Source organism: Osmerus eperlanus, chromosome 22 (assembly GCF_963692335.1).
Source record: "Osmerus eperlanus chromosome 22, fOsmEpe2.1, whole genome shotgun sequence".
Lineage (NCBI taxonomy): Eukaryota > Metazoa > Chordata > Actinopteri > Osmeriformes > Osmeridae > Osmerus > Osmerus eperlanus.
The window spans coordinates 7869956-7888371 of NC_085039.1; the positions used below are offsets into that span (position 1 = coordinate 7869956).

At 47.0% G+C, this 18416-nt stretch overlaps 2 protein-coding genes and 1 long non-coding RNA gene across 7 annotated transcripts; 2 read left to right on the forward strand and 1 right to left on the reverse strand.

The window, feature by feature from the left end:
• Positions 1-1021: 1021 nt before the first annotated feature.
• On the forward strand, positions 1022-13761 carry hap1 (huntingtin associated protein 1). 5 transcript variants are annotated; one of them, XR_009928151.1, is made up of 15 exons: positions 1022-1438; positions 5694-5770; positions 6088-6204; positions 6314-6411; positions 6562-6670; positions 6784-6862; positions 7021-7151; positions 7783-7857; positions 8312-8523; positions 8742-8957; positions 9092-9435; positions 9728-9922; positions 10205-10307; positions 11894-12688; positions 12751-13761. XR_009928151.1 is itself a non-coding variant. In XM_062448006.1 (15 exons), the coding sequence occupies exons 1-14, from the start codon at positions 1270-1272 to the stop codon at positions 11029-11031; spliced, it is 1965 nt and encodes a 654-aa protein (XP_062303990.1). In that variant the 5' UTR covers positions 1022-1269; the 3' UTR covers positions 11032-11050; positions 11894-12033. The 5 variants fall into 5 exon arrangements, 4 of the variants coding, with proteins under 4 accessions (XP_062303990.1, XP_062303989.1, XP_062303991.1 ...); XM_062448006.1 differs by lacking the exon at positions 12751-13761 and adding an exon at positions 10992-11050 and having other exon boundaries at positions 11894-12033; XM_062448005.1 differs by having other exon boundaries at positions 11894-13761.
• Positions 12847-14541, reverse strand: LOC134008581 (uncharacterized). The gene is made up of 2 exons (XR_009928154.1): positions 14408-14541; positions 12847-14258 (listed from the first exon to the last, which is right to left on the reverse strand). It is a non-coding gene; the product is annotated as an uncharacterized LOC134008581 (long non-coding RNA).
• Positions 14542-17388: 2847 nt separating this feature from the next.
• On the forward strand, positions 17389-18416 carry LOC134008689 (perforin-1-like). The gene is made up of 2 exons (XM_062448191.1): positions 17389-17422; positions 17641-18416. Exon 2 carries the CDS (start codon positions 17670-17672, stop codon positions 18057-18059), a length of 390 nt encoding a protein of 129 aa, XP_062304175.1. The 5' UTR covers positions 17389-17422; positions 17641-17669; the 3' UTR covers positions 18060-18416.

Below are 18416 nucleotides of genomic sequence, written 5' to 3' on the forward strand. Positions count from 1 at the left end.
AGGAGGGTAAAGAGTGATGGTGAAAGTTGGGCCACGGTCACCCCTTGCGTGCGGTGCCTGACCTGACAGAAGCAACCTGAATATTTCATGGGGGGGAAGTTAATATTTGATTGTGATGCTGGGTAGCAACTAGGATGGCTCTGGGAGTGCTGGGGAAGATGATGATGATGAAGGCTAGATAGGAGAGCGGACTTTAGTTCTCTTTTGGTTCTCAATGATCTCAGAAGTGAATTGGCACTGATTCTATCAGGGCGCCTCCCATGTCAAAACAATGTACATTTGAGCTTTTTGGAAAATGATCTGAAAGTGTATGTCTATTCTGAGTTTGGTCTGGATTTGTCCTCAACATATTGGTGACATGTAAAGAATTCCGGTCCAGTTGCTCGGTGGCGCCTAATTGAATAATTTATTGCATTGGTGTCTGTATAGCAATTTTTGTGCTCCTAAGGGATGGTGCCTGTATGGAAGTATGTTGGAGAACTGAACTGAAAGAGCCAGACATCTACAATATGAATGAGAAGAGAGAAACTTATACTATACACACACACAAACAAAACACATACACACACGTATTGGAAGTCAAATAATACACAGATTTGTTTGGATTTTGGATCTGTCCAATTAGAAAATTCACATGGTTTTCTCATAATGTTGTGCATGCATGCACTACAACACACTATCAATCTCAGCCTGTGTTTGTATTGCATCTAAATCCCTCCAAATGGGGGTGTGGCTCAGTCTGCACCAATGTTACGCACGCAGGCAGACGGCAGACCAGAGATGGACCGTACCATCTCACTCTGCCTAACGGGGGTGGCAGGACACGGCAGCCTTCTGTTAAACCCTATTTACGAAACCAAAGTAGTTTAACACTAAAATTCCAGCATTTTTGTCAGTAGAAAATACTTCCGTTTATTAGTAGAATCAGCTTTTCCTTCTCGCGCTCGCTGGGTGTGTTCCCCAAACACTCCCTCCTCCTCCTCCTCTTTGGTTCTCCCACAGTCCAGTGTGGCCAGGTGAACACATTCAGGCATGACGAAAGACAGACCTCCTAGTCTGAAGGACTAACCATTAAGGAGCTGACACTCCCTCACAAACGCACACAGCCACACGCGCGTAGAAGACAGCGCTTTGTCCACGCGCTCGCGGAGACCCCCCAGCTGCGGTGGAATGGGCTTATAAGAGGCTGAGGACCTTGGAGGAACAACACAAGCAGAGTCAAAGCCGAAGAGGAGAGAGAGAGGGATAACAAGGGACTCGGGCGGAGGGATGGAAGAAGGGTTCTGTCCGGTCGCCATGGAGGTGTGGAGCTCCTCGGCGTCGGAGGAGGACGAGGACAAGAGCAGCGCGAGCCAGGGGGAGGAAGAGGAGGAGGAGGTGGTGGTGGTGGTGGAGCGGAATGAGAACGCAGAGGTGCTGCGCAGGGAGCTGATGCAAGGTGAGGGTGCGAGGGATGACACGGAGGATAAGAGACGAGGGGAGAAAGGCTGGTTCCCCAAGAGGAAACATAAGAGGGGGGAGTGTGTTTGGTGGAAAGGAGGAAAGCAAATATGGAAAGGTTAGACTGCGTTAGAAAAGGAAAAGGTCGAGAAGCGAGTGAGCACGGCGGACTGTGAAAAGGAGGAGAGATGAGAGATGGCACGGTGCCGGTTCTGCAACAATAAATCCTTTTTTTTTTGTATTGACGGTCAAGCTGCAAGCCTGGCACTTTGACCGGTTGCATAAACCAGAGCTTTTATCCGGGTTCCTATCGTTCACTATTGGCCTTGATGTTATACCACTCACTCAGCATACGTTCTGGTCCCATGCTTATTCACAAGCATGATGGTATGAGTGATGAAGCATGAAGAAAAAAACCAAACTAAAAACATGCAGTGATGTCATCCATAGCAGGCATCTCAGCTCATACATGTTGACGGACTGACAGTGTGTCTGTGTTTCAATGTCTTTGTCTCTGAATCCACCGACATGTTTGTGTGTTTCCTGCCCTGTCGTTTAGGCATGACGCAGTGTCAAATTCAAGCCCTCCCCAAAAACTGAATTTGTACTGAAATTGCAATTTTACCCCTCACTGCGTTAATGACGGTCACTGTGTTCCTACACTCCAAAGCAGTCGTGATGCAAAGTGTCATTGCCTTTGATTGTCATTGACTTTGGGTTTCAGTGGGCTGACTGGCTGGGATATCAGTCGTATTCGTACTGAACTCAACTGAAGGTCAAATGCACTAGCGCTATGCAGAATTGTCTCTGTTAAATTGACATTTTGCAGGATCAAAGTAGTTTACTTGGTCAAATTCAGTCCAATAATTGAATTGAGCCCCCCCCACACACACACACACGCACACACAGTTGCACACACACTCTCCCTCTCTCGATTTAATAAGATAGTTTTGGTTCTGAGGGGCATGTGAGACAGGTGTATCAATCAGGGTGCCCTAGATGCCCTAGATGTTAATCTCTCCCCCACACTGTAATCTAATTAGCCACAGAGGACATTTATGACAGAAATCCACTCTAGAGATAAATGTGCGTTTATGTTTTGTATTTAAACCCGGCACATGCCACAAAATGGAATAGGGGAAAATGAATCATGCACTATTTCACAATTACCTTTAGGATGGAAAGGGCATGTGTCAATTTTTTTAATTTTATCTAGGATTGAAGTGGCCGAATCCTTTTTTCTTTGTTCTTTTCGTTTGTGGCATCTCTCAGACCTCTTGGTCTGAATGAGCTGGCAGACCGGCACCTTCTGTCATCGGCACACTGCGACTCTGGCCCAGATTCAACGTAGCGATGTTCTAGAAAAATCTCTGCCCTCTCCAGACCCCTGTTACCCAACAGCCCATATAAATTGCTGAAAGAAAAAAAATGAAAACAATCATTTCATAAACACAATACAGCTGTTTCGGCCATGGGGCTCAATGACTTGGATATAATCTCCTACTTCAGGCACGCAAAAGGGATTTTGATTGTGCCGTCTGGCTGGATAATAGACTGACCCTTGCAGCCTGGTGAGATTATATCCAATAACTGTGGTCAGTTATCTTGGTCAGGCGTCAGTTATGCGCACTTGGAGGATATTGATGATGGCTACGTGAAGTCAGTGTGCTGTCGCGATGACCCGTTTAATTAACAAAAATCACAGATCCTCCGTTTTGGATTGGACTATTTGCAGACATTACGTCCTGCCTCCTAGTTTCGAGGTGCGCAGTCACTGCATGGGGCTTAGGGAGAACTGTTGCTGTGCCTCCAGCCTGCGAGGAACACGCGCCCATACACACGAGACGCATCTCAGACCACTGTATGGGTAGGCCAGCCGCTCCAGAGGGACGAAGCACTTCTGGACTCAGTATCCCTCTCGGTGTCAAGCCTGTCGGGTCACAGCCAATACACGAGCCCCTTATCAATACTTGATCCGGGGGTGGGGTGGGGTGGGGGGTGAGGGGGAGGGGGAATCTGTTGATTGAGAGAGTTTTCAGGACCTCTAACCTGCTTCATGTGGCCTCACACGTCCTTAACGACTTCCTGTACCTGTTCTAGTCCAGGATGCACAGGGTGGCACTTGTTTAGGTTTTTGGCCACGAGTGCTCTGTAGCTGGTATGAACCTGAACCTGACGCCACCATAACTCAACACTCCCTCATCTGTTTCAGTTAACATCGGCCAGGTCATAGAGATAGATGTGGGGTAATCAGGACGTTTGCCAGGAAGTTCTGTTATATTGCGGACTGGGTCTTAAAGGGCCAGTTAATCCAATTCTACCTCGTTTTTCCAGTTGTTTTTGGACCTTAAAACATATCAAAGAAAACGAATGTCTAAATTATACTAAAATAACTTCTCAGTGTGCCGAATCTTTAACTCCCTGGAAGGGTTACGTGACTGAAAATGTTACATCAGGATTTAGCCAGACCATTCTTTGTCAGCGAACAGCTAATGGCACAATTGGATTTGTTGAAATTAACAATTAGCCGGTTAGCTTTTGTTCAATGAATGACGTTATCTTGAAAAGACTATGTTTAGCCAGTTAGCCACTCAGTGGGAACTTCTATCATTAGTTAGCTTTTGTTCAATGGACAAAGCTACTTTCATTGTCACACCAGATGGCTGTGTGTTGTAGGACTTGAGCCATGTATGACTGGCTGATCGAAGCTCATCCCAGATAGAAACACAGCCGTGTTTAAGGAAGCTATATTTACCTGAGCGGTTTGTTGATCCAAATCCCTCTCCATCTCTGCAGTGCAGACCCTCAATCACCTCTAGATAAGAGGACACAATCTAGAGTGCAGAGGATACATTACTGTGGACTCATTGTGCAGCACAGTAGATCTAAAAGATGGCAGTTTTCATGGATTCATTCCATTAAGTGATTAGATAAGGTTGGTTGCCCCAGACATCATGTTCTGAGGAGAAACACAGACCCTCTATCTAGTTACATTGACATACAGTAACTGCTCATCTCCTAAGTGCTCTGGCTAGGCTGTCAAGGCCTGTCAAGGGAGATTGGGTGGCAGGTGTTCACATAGGTGTAAAAGGTTGATTTTAATGTTGTGTTTATGTATGTGCCTGTTTGGGGACATGATAATGTGGCACACATTCGTATTATAAAACACCATTTAAGCCATGTCAAGTTCAGACCTGGATGGCCTGGTGTTGACCAATGTTTGGTCCGGACCTTTTTGCATTGCATGAAAGTGGTTCTTGGATATTTTCGATTTACAAGGATTTTATTTACCTTCTGCTCTAATGAAAACTGCCTTGGGTCTGTTATTTGTAATTTGGTTTTAGGGTATACTAGGAAAAAACAATACCTTAACTGATCAAGCTCAATCCTGCTCTACTTTAATTGCCTTCCCACCATCCATACACAAACCAGATCACAACATGTAAACAAAGTGCCATGGCTACACCCTGCAGCCTTAATCGCCCACATAGATATCCTCCCAGATCTTACGGGGAAAAACAGATCCCAGGTCAGCACTTGCCCAGCTCCTCTACGCTGACCTATGAATGTAACCGAGGCAGGTAGAGAGAGAGAGATCCTTCTAGAATGTGCTGGTCTCTGGTCAGTTCTGCTGCTGCAGCTCCCCCATTGTGGTGTATTTATACCTGAGGTGGACGTGGAAAGAGGCGCTCAATGGGGTTTAACCTCCACGTGACGATCAGGATAAGAAGCTCAGGTCTCTCTAGGTGACCGACCGACTGAAGTGTCGCTGTCTGGTCGCCTGGACTGGACCGGGCGGGGCATGGAGACGTGGGGAGGGGGGAGGAGGCAGGTGGGGAGAGGCAAGTCATCGGACACCTTTTTAAGACCCGGAGAGAAACAAGTGCAGTGCACGTTGTTTTCGTTGGTATTTGTTTTGTTTTTTTCACCTGCACTGGTTGTGAGATCAATTCTCTTTCTTTTAAAAACATCCATCTGGTGCAGAATGTCCTTGAAAACATGGGGAACACATCTTCCTTCCATATCTCTGTGCCGTAAACGCCTGTGAACGCAAAGCCAGCTCACAGCACAGGAGAGCACTGTGCGACACGGTACACACGATCGCGAGAATTGGATAGCGTTGATGCGCCTATCGTTCTGACCATGTGTCTTTATCTCTCTCTCTCTCTCTTGTCCTTTCTCTCCTCTCATACTCCCTCTGCTCCTTCTGGCTTTTTTCTCCCTCCCACCCTCCCTCCCCCCACCAACTACAGTGTTGTGTTCAGAACGAGTGGGCCAGGTCACTAAGACCTATCATGACATCGAGGCCGTCACCCACCTCCTCGAAGAGGTAAGCGGCCCGGAAGAAGGGGATCATGGGGGGGGGGGAGATTACTGTGACGCCACAAACTGACCATCGCTGATCAACATTGGGGTTACCACTAACACTAATGCTTTAACCGGATAAACATTGCAATATTATCTTAATGCCAAAGTGGCGGCCATTTTTTCTGACAGATTAACACTCATAGAGGTCAACCACTATGAACACTAGATTGTACGTTTCTTAAAAGAAGACTTCAATGTTTTCTATTGTAAACCGCACATACAAATCAAGTTTAAATGATACTTCTGGAATGTTCAAATCAACCAATCATCACCTTGCAGAAAGAGCGGGACCTCGAGTTGGCAGCCCGCATCGGCCAATCCCTGTTGAAGAAGAACAGGGACCTGACGGCGCGGAACGAGCTGTTGGACGAACAGATGGAGATCGCAAAGGAAGAGGTAGAACCTAGTTACAATGACATGGCACTGTAACCCTGTGTGAAAGCACACCTGTGTTTGTAGTCTTCTTGGTTCATCTGATCTTGTTTCTACTTCCTCGTGCTCCCAGATAGCACAGCTACGTCATGAGCTCTCGATGAGAGACGACCTTCTCCACCTCTACGCCAGCACTGAGGAGATCGACTGCACTTCGGAATCCCGCTTGCCGTGAGTACACACACACAAACACCCACCCCCACGTGCATCTATGCATACAAATACGCATGCAGATCGAACAGTTCACACGGATTATTCATTTTCTAAGGTATGCTAACACGGTGTGCTAACTTGTCTTCTCAACCCGTCAACCCATTTCAGAATGCAAAGGAACGAGTCGTCCAACTCGCTCACGAACTACGTCCACTACGACTTCCTGCAACATAAACTCAAGGGCCTGGAGGAAGAGAACCACAAACTACGCTCAGAGGTGCGCTAAACCACACCGGTCCCCCGTGCCAAGTGCCCAATGCAAGGACGCGAATGGGGAAAGTCGCTAAATGCTAGCTGGGTTGAGCTAACGCTAACGATGTTTCTTCACAGGCCAACGAGCTGACGTCGGAGACCACCAACTACGAGGAGCAGGAGCAGGAGCTGATGATGGTGTGTGTGGAGGAGCTCTGTGAGTGTGCATCGTCATCCTGAGAGAGGAGAAATTCATTTGAAATATGAGAGCGCGTCGTGTTCCAAGTGGGCCTCGACGGGACTAATTCTCCCTTCTTGACGGTCCCCCTCTTTGGCCTTTCCTGTTCCCTCCATCCATCCCTGGCTCCGGTCCAGCCTCGGTGAACAAGCGGGTGGCGGACCTGTCAGACGAGCTGGCCAGGAAGGTGGAGGACACTCTGAGACAGCAGGAGGAGATCAGCTGCCTGCTGGCCCAGATCGTCGACCTGCAGGCCCGCTGCAAAGGGGTGAGACACACACACCTACATACACACACACACACACACCTACACATTCAAAACACACACCTACACATACAAATACACGCATACACCATGCACACATACACACACGCTCTAATATAAAGACACATACAGATGCTTATTTGTTGACACGCATATGCAGATACACACCAGTACCATACAGTACAATTTTTTGGGTATATAAAGACAGTCTACACAAGGCTTGCTTGGCCCCTTGATCTTGATAATTATCCAATCAGAATAAAATATTTTGAGGGAGGGGGGGGGGGCACATGAGCTTCAGTGCCCAGGCGCCCTTTGGGGTACTAATCTGGCCGTGGTTTTGCATATACGTGCGCTCGCGTAGACACACGAACACGCTCTAATTTAGTACACATGCACACATCAGCCCACCAGGCATTTATATCATGAAATGAAATATTTACCCGATGCAATTAAAAGTTACACAATAGTTGTGCCCTCACGGAAGTGGCACCAAAAAACGTCCGCACATCAAACATTTACAGGGGCACTTATGCTGTAGCACAATTGTATCTATAAAAATAAACACAGATGCATGCACACACACTCTCTGAACTTTTTTTAATTTCCTCTTCGTGCCACTCTTTCCATTCAGCTCAGCTCAGAGAACGAAGAGCTAACCCAGCACCTGAGCGCCTCCAAGGACAGCCAGTTACAGCTCAGATCTGAGGTGAGACCCTACCCTTCACCTAGTAACTTGGCAAGGAGGGGAATGAGGTTCAAGCATAGACGTATTATTCATTTTAGCTTCCTACATTTGTAATAACATGTATATATCTTTTGGTTAGCACATTACGAGTGTAAGCTTACCACATCATGGGGAATATACTACTTTTAACTGTGGGTTTATACAATAGGCCCTTTGTTTCCTTCTCTCTCTGTCTCTCCTCCTTCCTTCCTTCCTTCCTTCCTTCCTCTGAAAATCACTTATGTTTAGACGTAATAGTGTAGAGAAGGACATCCTTTCACTTCCCCTTTACAAATCAGATCCCACATCTTCTCAGTCAATAGAGGAGAAACCAAGGACGCATTTCTATGAGCGATAAAAACAAAGCCCCGGGCCCCCAAATCCATTCGGACTCGCGACAGAAGTTTAACCCATCTCTGTCTCCCTCTGGTGGCAGTTGCGGGACCTGCACGAGAAGCACTCGGAGTGTGAGGACATGCTACGGGAGGCCAGGGAGGACATCAAGAACCAGCGCAACAAGAGCCTGCCCAACAGCACGGTGCAGCGCTACAGCGCCATGGCCGCCGTATTCCCCATGGATTCCTTGGCGGCCGAGATCGAGGGCACCTTCCGGAAAGGACTGGACAGCCCCGCCCCCTCTGAGTACAAGTACGAGGACCCCTCCCCCCCACACACACACACTATAAATAACACAGACGCACACAAAATAACACCCACAGGAGTAGAAATTACGTACGAGAATCAAATAAAACGCACCAATCCCCAAGTTGCATTTCACTGACTAGCATCCATCACCAAAAACCAAACATAAAGCGGGGTTAATATTTCCATTAAAACCTCACTAATCGTCCCTCTTTTTTTTCCAGGAACCACCCGTTCCGCGTGTTCGAGACGGTCAAGGTGGTGAACCAGGCCAGACTGCGCTCGCGGTGCCAGTCCCCCGGTGTCCCCGGCTCCAGCCCGGCGTCGTCCAGCAGCACCAGCACCCCGCGGACCAGCTACTACGGCTCGGACAGCGCCAGCGTCACCCTGGAGGACAGGGCTGCCACGGCCAACCATGCCCCGGCACAGGAGGACAGCAGGTGTGTGGGACCGGTCCTTGCGTGTCCGCTTGCTACACTGCGTGACCAACCGCGTTTGACCATGTGTATTTCTCTTGCTCTCGTAACTGTCTCCGAATAATCACTCCCCGCCTTTTCCCCCTCCGTGCCTCCAGCGTGGGGGGACCCAAGCCCCTGGGCCAGCCGGGGACCCCAGGGGGCCCGGACCTGGAAGCGGCCCTGCGCTGCCTCTCCGCCCGCCAGCAGAGCCACGCGTCCGAGCGGCCCTTCTTCGAGGTGGAGCGCGAGCGCAAGCTCCGGGCGCTGGCCGTCGTCGGGGACGCGGCCGAGGGCTCCAGCGGCTTCCTCACGCCCAACGACAGCCTGGTGTCCAGCTCGGCGGGGTCGACCGGCACCAACTACTCCAACGGCAGCTCGCAGCACTCGGCCGGGTCGGGCCTCTCGGGGGGGTCGCGCTCCTACCTCCCCGACCGCCTGCAGATCGTCAAGCCCCTGGAAGGTGAGCCGGGGGAGGCCCCGATGTGTGCGTGGTTCGTATGTCCGTGTGAGTGTGGACAGGATGGATTTGGGAGCAGCGAGCAGCCCTGAATGTTACTTCCTTCCATGCGTTTCTGTTGGGGTGCTACACAACAGCGCTAATCGACATGCTTTGAAGTGTTCTACCAGTACCAATTAAGCTTATTCGTCTCAAATATTTACCGTCATCATCAACCATAGCATGTCAACAACCAGTCAACCTAAGATTCAGATATCCCTTTCTCTCTTTCTCTCTCTCTCCCCCCCCCCCCCAGGCTCAGTGACGCTCCACCACTGGCAGCAGTTGGCCAAGCCCAACCTAGGGGGCATCCTGCACCCACGGCCGGGGGTCCTCACCAAAGACTTCCGGGAGCTGGAGGTGGACCTGCAGCACGTCTACAGCCTGAACGACCTGGAGGAGGACGAGGAGGAGGAGGGGCCTCGCCTCGCTGCAGCTCGCGGCACCCTGGGTAAGGATCCAGGCAAACCTCGACAACCCTGTATCGTGAATAGCGTCAATAATCAGTCATCTTGGTTATCCCATTTCTATGTTGGCGATTTCTGCGAGTGTAAGTGTTAGTTGGTAAGTGCCAGAAATCGGATAGTATTGCTTGCTATGATCCTGTGTGATATCTTTTGTCCACACATCATCCATTGTGTGTAGCTGTGTGAGGTGTTTTTTGGGTTTAGTGTGTGTGTGTGTGGAGTTGTGTTAAGTGTATCCTCCTTCCATGACCTCCCACTCCCCACAGTCAACCCATCCGGCCCCAACCTCCCCCAGTCTCCTCCCATCCACACCGTCAACACCTGTCAGGACATTCATCCCCCCCTCCTCATCCCTTCTTTCTCCACCAGGTAAGACTCCATCCCACCCATTCATCCATTCCACCCATCCACCCTTTTATCCATCCCACCCATTCATCCATCCCACCCATCCACCCTTTTATCCATCCCACCCATTCATTCATCCATCCCACCTATTCATCCATCCCACCTATTTATCTATCCCATCCATCCACCTATTCATCCATCCCACCTATTCATCCACCCATCCATTCATCCTTCCACCCATTCATTGGTCAAGAAGCCGTCTTAGTTGTGTTTTACCACACACTTTGCCCGCACTCATCCTAAACGCACATTTTAAACCCAGATTATGTGAGCGCCGTCAACCTTGATTCATTTCAGATTCGCCGTGACCATGTCCGACGGCCAATAACCCATAACGTTTCTCCATAGAGTACAGTAGTCCAGCCTTCTTGTCCTTTAACCCTATCTACCCCTCTACTCTCCCTTCTCCCCCCTCTCCTCTCCCTCCTCCCCCTTCTCCTCTCCCTCCTCCCCCCTCCTCCTCTCCCTCCTCCCCCCACTCCTGTCCCTCCTCCCCCCTCTCCTGTCCCTCCTCCCCCCTCTCCTTTCCCTCCTTTCCCTCCTCCCCCCTCTCCTCTCCCTCCTCCCCCTCTCCTCTCCCTCCTCCCCCCTCTCCTCTCCCTCCTCCCCTTTCTCCTCTCCCTCCTCTCCTCTGTCCTCTCCCCTCAGTGGTAGGAAGCACTGGTCCAGGCTCTTCCTCCAGCTCTAGAGTGCGCCGTTCGGGCAAAGTAAGATCCAGCAGACCTCCCCCAACTATGGAGATTTCCATATTAACCCCTATTTCTTAACCATTTCATACTGTGCCCTTCACTAACCCAAATCCTTCCACCCCCTCCCCCCAGACCTGCTACTGAAAAACAGGAATGCTAACAAGCACCAACACAATGTAGTGGGACTGAGTGAAGCGAATGACGGAAGTTAACGTCTTTAATGCATATTAAGAGTTTGATTATCTTGGATTAAAGTTGTACCCAAATCCTTTCAAAGATAGTGAATGCTGCAGATAATTAAACACACAATGCATAAAAACTCACCGTGGGATAGAACATGTTCAGGCATGCTGTTCTATACAACAACCTGTATTTGTTCCAACCTGTTCAGAGTTCCAACTTGATCATCTATCACTGGTTACAATGGTACCCATTTAAAACTGCTTCCTGAACAAGACTAACAGTGCTATTGTATACTAGGTTACACTCTGGTATATAAACAAACCTTAAGGGATCTGGCAACAATGTAGACTTGACTGGCTCATTGACCTATGATATCATGTCTCACCTGACCCAAGGCCCTTCTCAACTCTGCATGGCCCGGTTCTCCCCTCTCATTGGCTGATGCATTCTGACAACATTTTCTAACACACCTTTCCACAGGCTTTTATTCTGGGAAATCCCTGGTGATGCTTACCTCATATGACTAATACTGCTGTTGAATGAAGGCTTTTATGAGACATATTTGTTAAAGGGAGGAGGATGTTGATTGGTTTCTGCTTGCTGTCCAGATTTCTGATTGGTCATGCAACACAGGAGCGCCGTTTCTGATTGGACGATGCATCTCTGTTCTCTCCCCAGCCTTCGCCCTTGCCACCTGTCCTCTTGTGGGAACTGTAAGCATCTGAACACTCGGCCCTCCCCCTTCTCCTCCTCCTCCTCCAGTGAGCATCACCATCACCAGCAGTACTTTGGTATGAACTTTCACCCCGCCTCCTGCTCCACCCCTCCCTCACTTGGACTCCTGAGGTTGCTTCAAGAGCAGGGAATCTCCGCCTCCCCCCAGCCCGCCCCCTACACCTTCTACAGCCACCTCCCGACGCCCACACACCCCGCGGCACACCCCGCTGTCAGGGAGGAGGACAGGGGGGGAGCGCGGTCCTTCAAGGAGGAAAGGAGAAAGACCATTTTCAGCTTCAACCTAGTGGAGAAGCTACAGAACCTGGGCTTGCACACAGTGGCAGCTCGAGGGGTAGCGGGTGGTGGGTCCCAGCAGGAAGGAGAGAGAAGCAGTCAGGCACTCCTCTGAAGGATGAGATGGACCCTTCCGCCAGTATTTCCCGCTCCTTTTCCACTTCGAGTGATTTCCGTCCACCGTGGCAAGACAAACGAGCGACCCAGCGCAGCCGGATTTTAGTTCATGTCGCGTAAGTGTACAGTGCTCTTTTTGCTATGGACTCATTCAAAATCTGTACTGTAGGTCTCCGTGACGACGTGACATCATCATCCCAGGACAGTAACCTGATCATCAGTCAATCATCAGGCAATATACTGTATAAACAAACATCCCAACGACACCATAGATTGTTGTTTTATACCAGTTTTTTGTGGTTGTCTTTTTACATGGTATGGAAGGGAATGGTGCTTCTCTCGCACGTGTAGTTTTTTTGTCTTTTAAGACCCTCACCTGTGTTGTCATGTTATCATGAAATGCAAAGTAATTTCCATGTTATCATTTTCTCTTCAGCAATAGATGTTTGGGGAGGGGGAAATAAGCTATTGTTCTTAATCTTAAACTGACTATTACTTTTAAGTCTGTCACTTTCATAGAAAAGAAAAACTGCACAGAAAAGTATTTCTGCTTATTAGCTGCTATCAGTGAATGAAGCATGTAGCCTAACCACCATTCACCTGACGGTGTGAAAAGTTCTCGCACTCCAATCACTATCTGCCTCAAAATGGCCGACATGATACACTGAAGCTGTACAGGAGGATTTGTGACGTCACCTGTATCACTCATCACTGAATCCTCAAGTCTTGCACTGCACTCGCGTAGCTCACTGAACTGCATTGGCATGGCTTCGCTCATCACTCACTGCAAGCCACCGTGAAATGCTTTACATCCAAATGCTGTCGATCATTGTGACTGTGCGTATTAGTCAAACCTCGCTCAAAAGCATTCAGGTTGTCTTCCATGCTGTATCAAAGCCAACAAACAAGATGGGATTAATAAGATGTGTAATGAATTTACCCATAAAATGTTGCTGGTACCAATATTTTAATCAAGTTATCATGGCATTTCGATAGTGGACCGTATAGAAGGGGAGGAAAATATTTCAGATCTAGGCATTCTAAGTGAATTCTCTCAAAGTTATAGAATTGTGCCGAGGGGGATACCTTATGTAAATAAATGTGTCACTAAAGATAAATTTGAAAAAAACAAATTATCCAATTGTTTTATGAGGCTTTTCTTAGGCTGCCTGGACAATCAAATGCAACAAAAACATGGCATAGGATACTGCATATTAAAAAGGGAAAAATCATAGCAAATGAAGAAAATGTGTACAGAGACAAAATAATCACCAACAGTAATTTACATCTGAGATGTAGAAAAATGATTATTGTCTGCTGAAGTCTATTTAATAATCACTGTTCTATATATGTGTGTGTGAATGTGTGTATCTATTGTACTACCTGTGGATTAAAATGTGCATTGTATTTCCATCAGACCTAAGGTGCTTGTGCTTGTCTGTTAAACTCTATTCTTAGAAGTTCTTCGACAGAAGTTGTAACATAATTCGTATTGTCTTTTCTCACCTTGAAAGAACCATTCAGATATTCTTCTTAACAATTTAGTGCCCAGACTGGTCAGATTTTGACCTGCTTAAATCTGAACTTTTTAATAGCTCAAAGTGCACACAGACCAAACTGGCTTTTCTGCTGAATATCGACAACCTTAAATCTAAAAAAAATAATAGGTTTGCAGTTGTTAGAAGCTATGCATGTTTATTTTGTAATTGAGAAAAGACACAAAGTAATCTACATAGCTACAGTTGCAAATAATCAAAATGTGAAGATACTATATATCCATAAAATAAGAAATTATTGGTTCCTCCAATTTCAGCGACGATAGAACTCTGCGCTTCGACGTCCGAAATCTACCCATCCCTGGTAGTCCCGGCCCGACATGCACTCAGAGTTCATCATCTCTGCGAACACAACATTCCTACATGAAGCAAACAAAACGATTCAATTTGCGTTTAGAAACAACACAACCGGTAAACTTCATTTCGTTCACCGGGCTCAGCGTTCTCTCTCCATCGTTGTCTTTCTCTTCGTACACACATGCACGCCCGCACATTTCACAACACATACCTGAGATTGCCTGCATAATTTGCCTCGACATTAACTCGCGGTCGTCTATGGAGAGATGCGCGAGTCTGTCCATCCTTGTCGTGCGAGTTTGAGTGACTTGACCAGGTCCAGCCACAGTTCCTCTGGTGTCCCTTGCTGACTCTTTCTTCGCCAGTAACTGACGAAGACCCTCAGCCCGTCTGATGTCAATATCCGTTTTGGACGGCGGCGATGAAACTGCGGCCACTATTATCGATGCCACTAGTGCGCACACCAACAATCCTTTCATCGCCATGCCTAGACTGACGTCAAAAACGTTCGTTCCATTGTATAATTAATTCATATTGAAATACATTGTATATAGAAACTTTTAAACGACTATTTACAGTGTCAAAAGTGGTAGAAAATATGATCTTACCTGGAGGAAGAGGTGAGAGGTAGCCTTCTGTGGGTAGCTTGGAGCGATGTCAGTTGAGTTCAAGTAAGGCCTTGGTGCTAGTTGTGAAATATCCCGTCTTTTATATACACTTATTCGAAGGTCAGAAATATGGCCTAAGTGCAATGCAGATAACAATGTCCACAGAAAGAGCCATTGATTGACTGAATAGATTAGTAAAAGACTCCGTAATGGATATGGGGTGCTATTACGCGCTCGTCAATACGACATCTCGTTTAGAAATACAATAATAGTTACAGCCAGAGTTCCGTTTGATTTAACTATATGGGTCACATTTAGAACATTTTAGACAATTTATAAGAATAGGGCCATGGTGTTTGGATGTCAAATTTAGGCTACATAAAAAGTAATATATATTGTATTACATAAAAGCAAATGCGTAATGACATTAGGGTAACTGGGAACACTGGACGACTCCCATATAGGCATACCACTTAGGCCTAGGTTGGTAAAGGCCTGCATTCGGACTATGGACATATAAACTGGTTAGTTATATTGGATACAGTCTAGATATCCGTGAAATGGTCGTGTAATTTAATTCATTTACATTTAGTCATTTAGCAGACGCTCTTATCCAGAGCGACTTACAGTAAGTACAGGGACATTCCCCCCGAAGCAAGTAGGGTGAAGTGCCTTGCCCAAGGACACAACGTCATTTGGCACGGCCGGGAATCGAACTGGCAACCTTCAGATTACTAGCCCGACTCCCTCACCACTCAGCCATCTGACTCCCCTGGTGGGGAGTCAGATAACCATAATAGTGTTTGACTTATAGCCTACTGTAACACTGTAACAATTTCAAAGAGGGTGTAAGTGGACATGAGTAGTGACGCACATCCATTCCTCTTATCTACACTAAGAGTGTGTTATTGACTTTACACTGACATTAGATGTGTTGACTTACAGATTTTCTACAATATTGGAGAAACATCTTCGAACATGCATAATGTTGTCATACAATATTTTGCCTGTGGCGATTTGTTGTCAGGACATCCGTGATGTAAATAGTAAAAAGCTAGTGATGGCAGGTCAAGATAACAGTCTCTGACAGGTGACGGTTGCCAAGCTATAAAGTTCTATGCATCGAACTCTCAGTAGGCCTACAAATCTTATTTCAATCAGGAGAGACCATTGGGATGAGTAAAATGATGTTTATTTACAGAATGATAAATGTACTACAAGTGTTTGGAGCTTAGACCCCATGGGAATTATTGATCAAAGGGCACCTGCCCTAGCCTGGTCCTAACCAGACTCTCGTACATTTTTTTGCGGAAGTACATAGGAGGGCAGAGCCAGGCTAGTAAAACAGGTCATTCTGAGATATTAAATTCTTGTGACATGGAAAGCAAATTGTAAAAACGTAGGTATAAAAAAAAACATTTAAAGAAGTAAAAATCTATCCATCTCATATTAAACCATACCAATCCATACATTAAACACCTAGGAAAAAATGGGTTTGTACAATCTTAGACAACCTTACTTTACATTGTATAAACGTAAATGTAAATGTAAAAAATAACTCAGGTGACCTTGGAAAGGACAGGTGGGGAGAGTGTTCTGGAGAGAGTGGGGGTGTGAGGGGATTGTGTGGTCCTTTATAAGAGGGGACAGGTGACGGTGACATAACGGTGTTTGCTGATACTTTAGGTGACTGAGTACAGGTGAGTTCACGCTCCTTTCAAAACCTTGTTCCTTTTCATTATTAACACACTCTGTCTCTCTCACATGTTTCACTCAGTTTGTCTTGTGCTGTAGCCTCTGGCATTAGTGCCCAGTCAAATGCATTTTTTATTAAATGTGTCACATGAAAAGTAAATCATTGTTAATTGATTTTGCAAATCAATCTTACATAATTGGCCAGAATTCAGATGCCAATCCCTGAGAGAACATCAGGATATATTACAAATATTCCATAGTCTCTTTCTCATTTTTGTAAAGTGTCTGTTAAAATGTATTGGTATTCATGCAAAACATTCATTAGTGTGTTCTGGGTAACTCTGTCTCAATTCCACTCATTCCAAATCCCATAATTCAAGTTCAGGTAATCATTTCAAATGGTATTGCCTTGAGATTAAAATAAGATTTTTGTATGATAAATTTAATGTTTTCTCTATTGAATCTGATATTCACTACCAACATTAACAGAGTTCACCTGAATCCTGTTGTATACCTGCATCCCTAGGGGTTGTGGATGTGGAAGACATTCCACACCCAGACTGGGTGTGAAAAGATATTCTTGCTCTATTCTTTGGATGAACTATATGATTTGAGTTGGCAGCAGAAGCGGTTACACAGCTGCTTAAAAACAACATTTTCCCACAGAGTTTAGGAACTGTTTATTGTACTATCTCTGTTTGGCCTTATCACCTTGACCTTCAGGTAGAAATGTTCCACATAGTTCCACCTGTTCTGGAGGTTGCTGAACATCAGGGTCATCTGCCTGAACCAATGAGAACACACCGTATGCTGTGCTAATATTGCCTTGCGGGGTGTGTGTGTGTGTACACTTAATCTTCTGAAGGTAACAAACACAGGTCCTCATTTAACCTTCTCACCTGCTCAGACCTGCTCTCCCAGTGGTCAGTGCTCTGCTGATGTCGTCCTTCTCTCTCTCTCTATCCATATTGACCCATTGATATGCAAGATGTGAAAGGCTGTTTTCAACAGTATCTTCTTAATTTTCTGAAGACTAAGTACAGTCAGTGTGCAATTGTTTTCTCTATGACAACAATTTAAACGTGTATCTCTCTCTTCCTCTCTCTTTCTTCCTCTCTCTCTCATTCCCTCCATCCCATAGTTGTCCTCTTCAGACCCACAGAGCTACCCATGTCTCCCTCCTGTGTGACCCTGGCCCTGGGGCTGCTGTTCTTGGCAGTTACCCATGCCCAGATCAAGATCTTCAACCTGCGTGCCACCAAGCTCCCCAGCGGCCTCCTGGGCACCACCGACGGCTACGTCAAGGTGTTCTGCGGCCCCGACAACCTCGGGAAAACCTCCGTCCGCAACAACGACAAGAACCCCTGGTGGCCGGAGGAGTTCAACTCCTTCAAGACCGTGGAGAACGACGTCCTGAGGCTGGAGGTGTACGACAGCGACGTGCTGTTCGACGACCACCTGGGAACCTGCCAGAGGCAGGTGAAGAGCGGCACCCACCAGCACGACTGCTTCCTGAAGGAGGGAGGCACGCTCACCTACTCCTACACTCTTCAGCAGTGAAGCTGCTCTCGCAGGGAGGCGGGAGGATAATGATGCTGCTACTCGACACTCTTCAGCAGAGCAGCATGGGGAGGTGCCAGTGAGATCCCCACCATTAACCAAGCCGGACACCGTTATCATACCCCATCTATCTACTCAGAAGCCCCTCCCTGTCTAACAGTCTATTGAGTGTTACAACCTTCACTTCATTTACACTGTTGACCAGTATCCCTTTAGTTGTTGTTTATAAATGTAATCCTACATTAAGAAATGTATCTATAAATTTGGACGACTGTGTTCTAAACGTAATCTTTAATGTCTTCTTGGCCTCACGTCGGACTGAATGAATTAAAAGCCTCCCTGCAGGATGGACTGCTA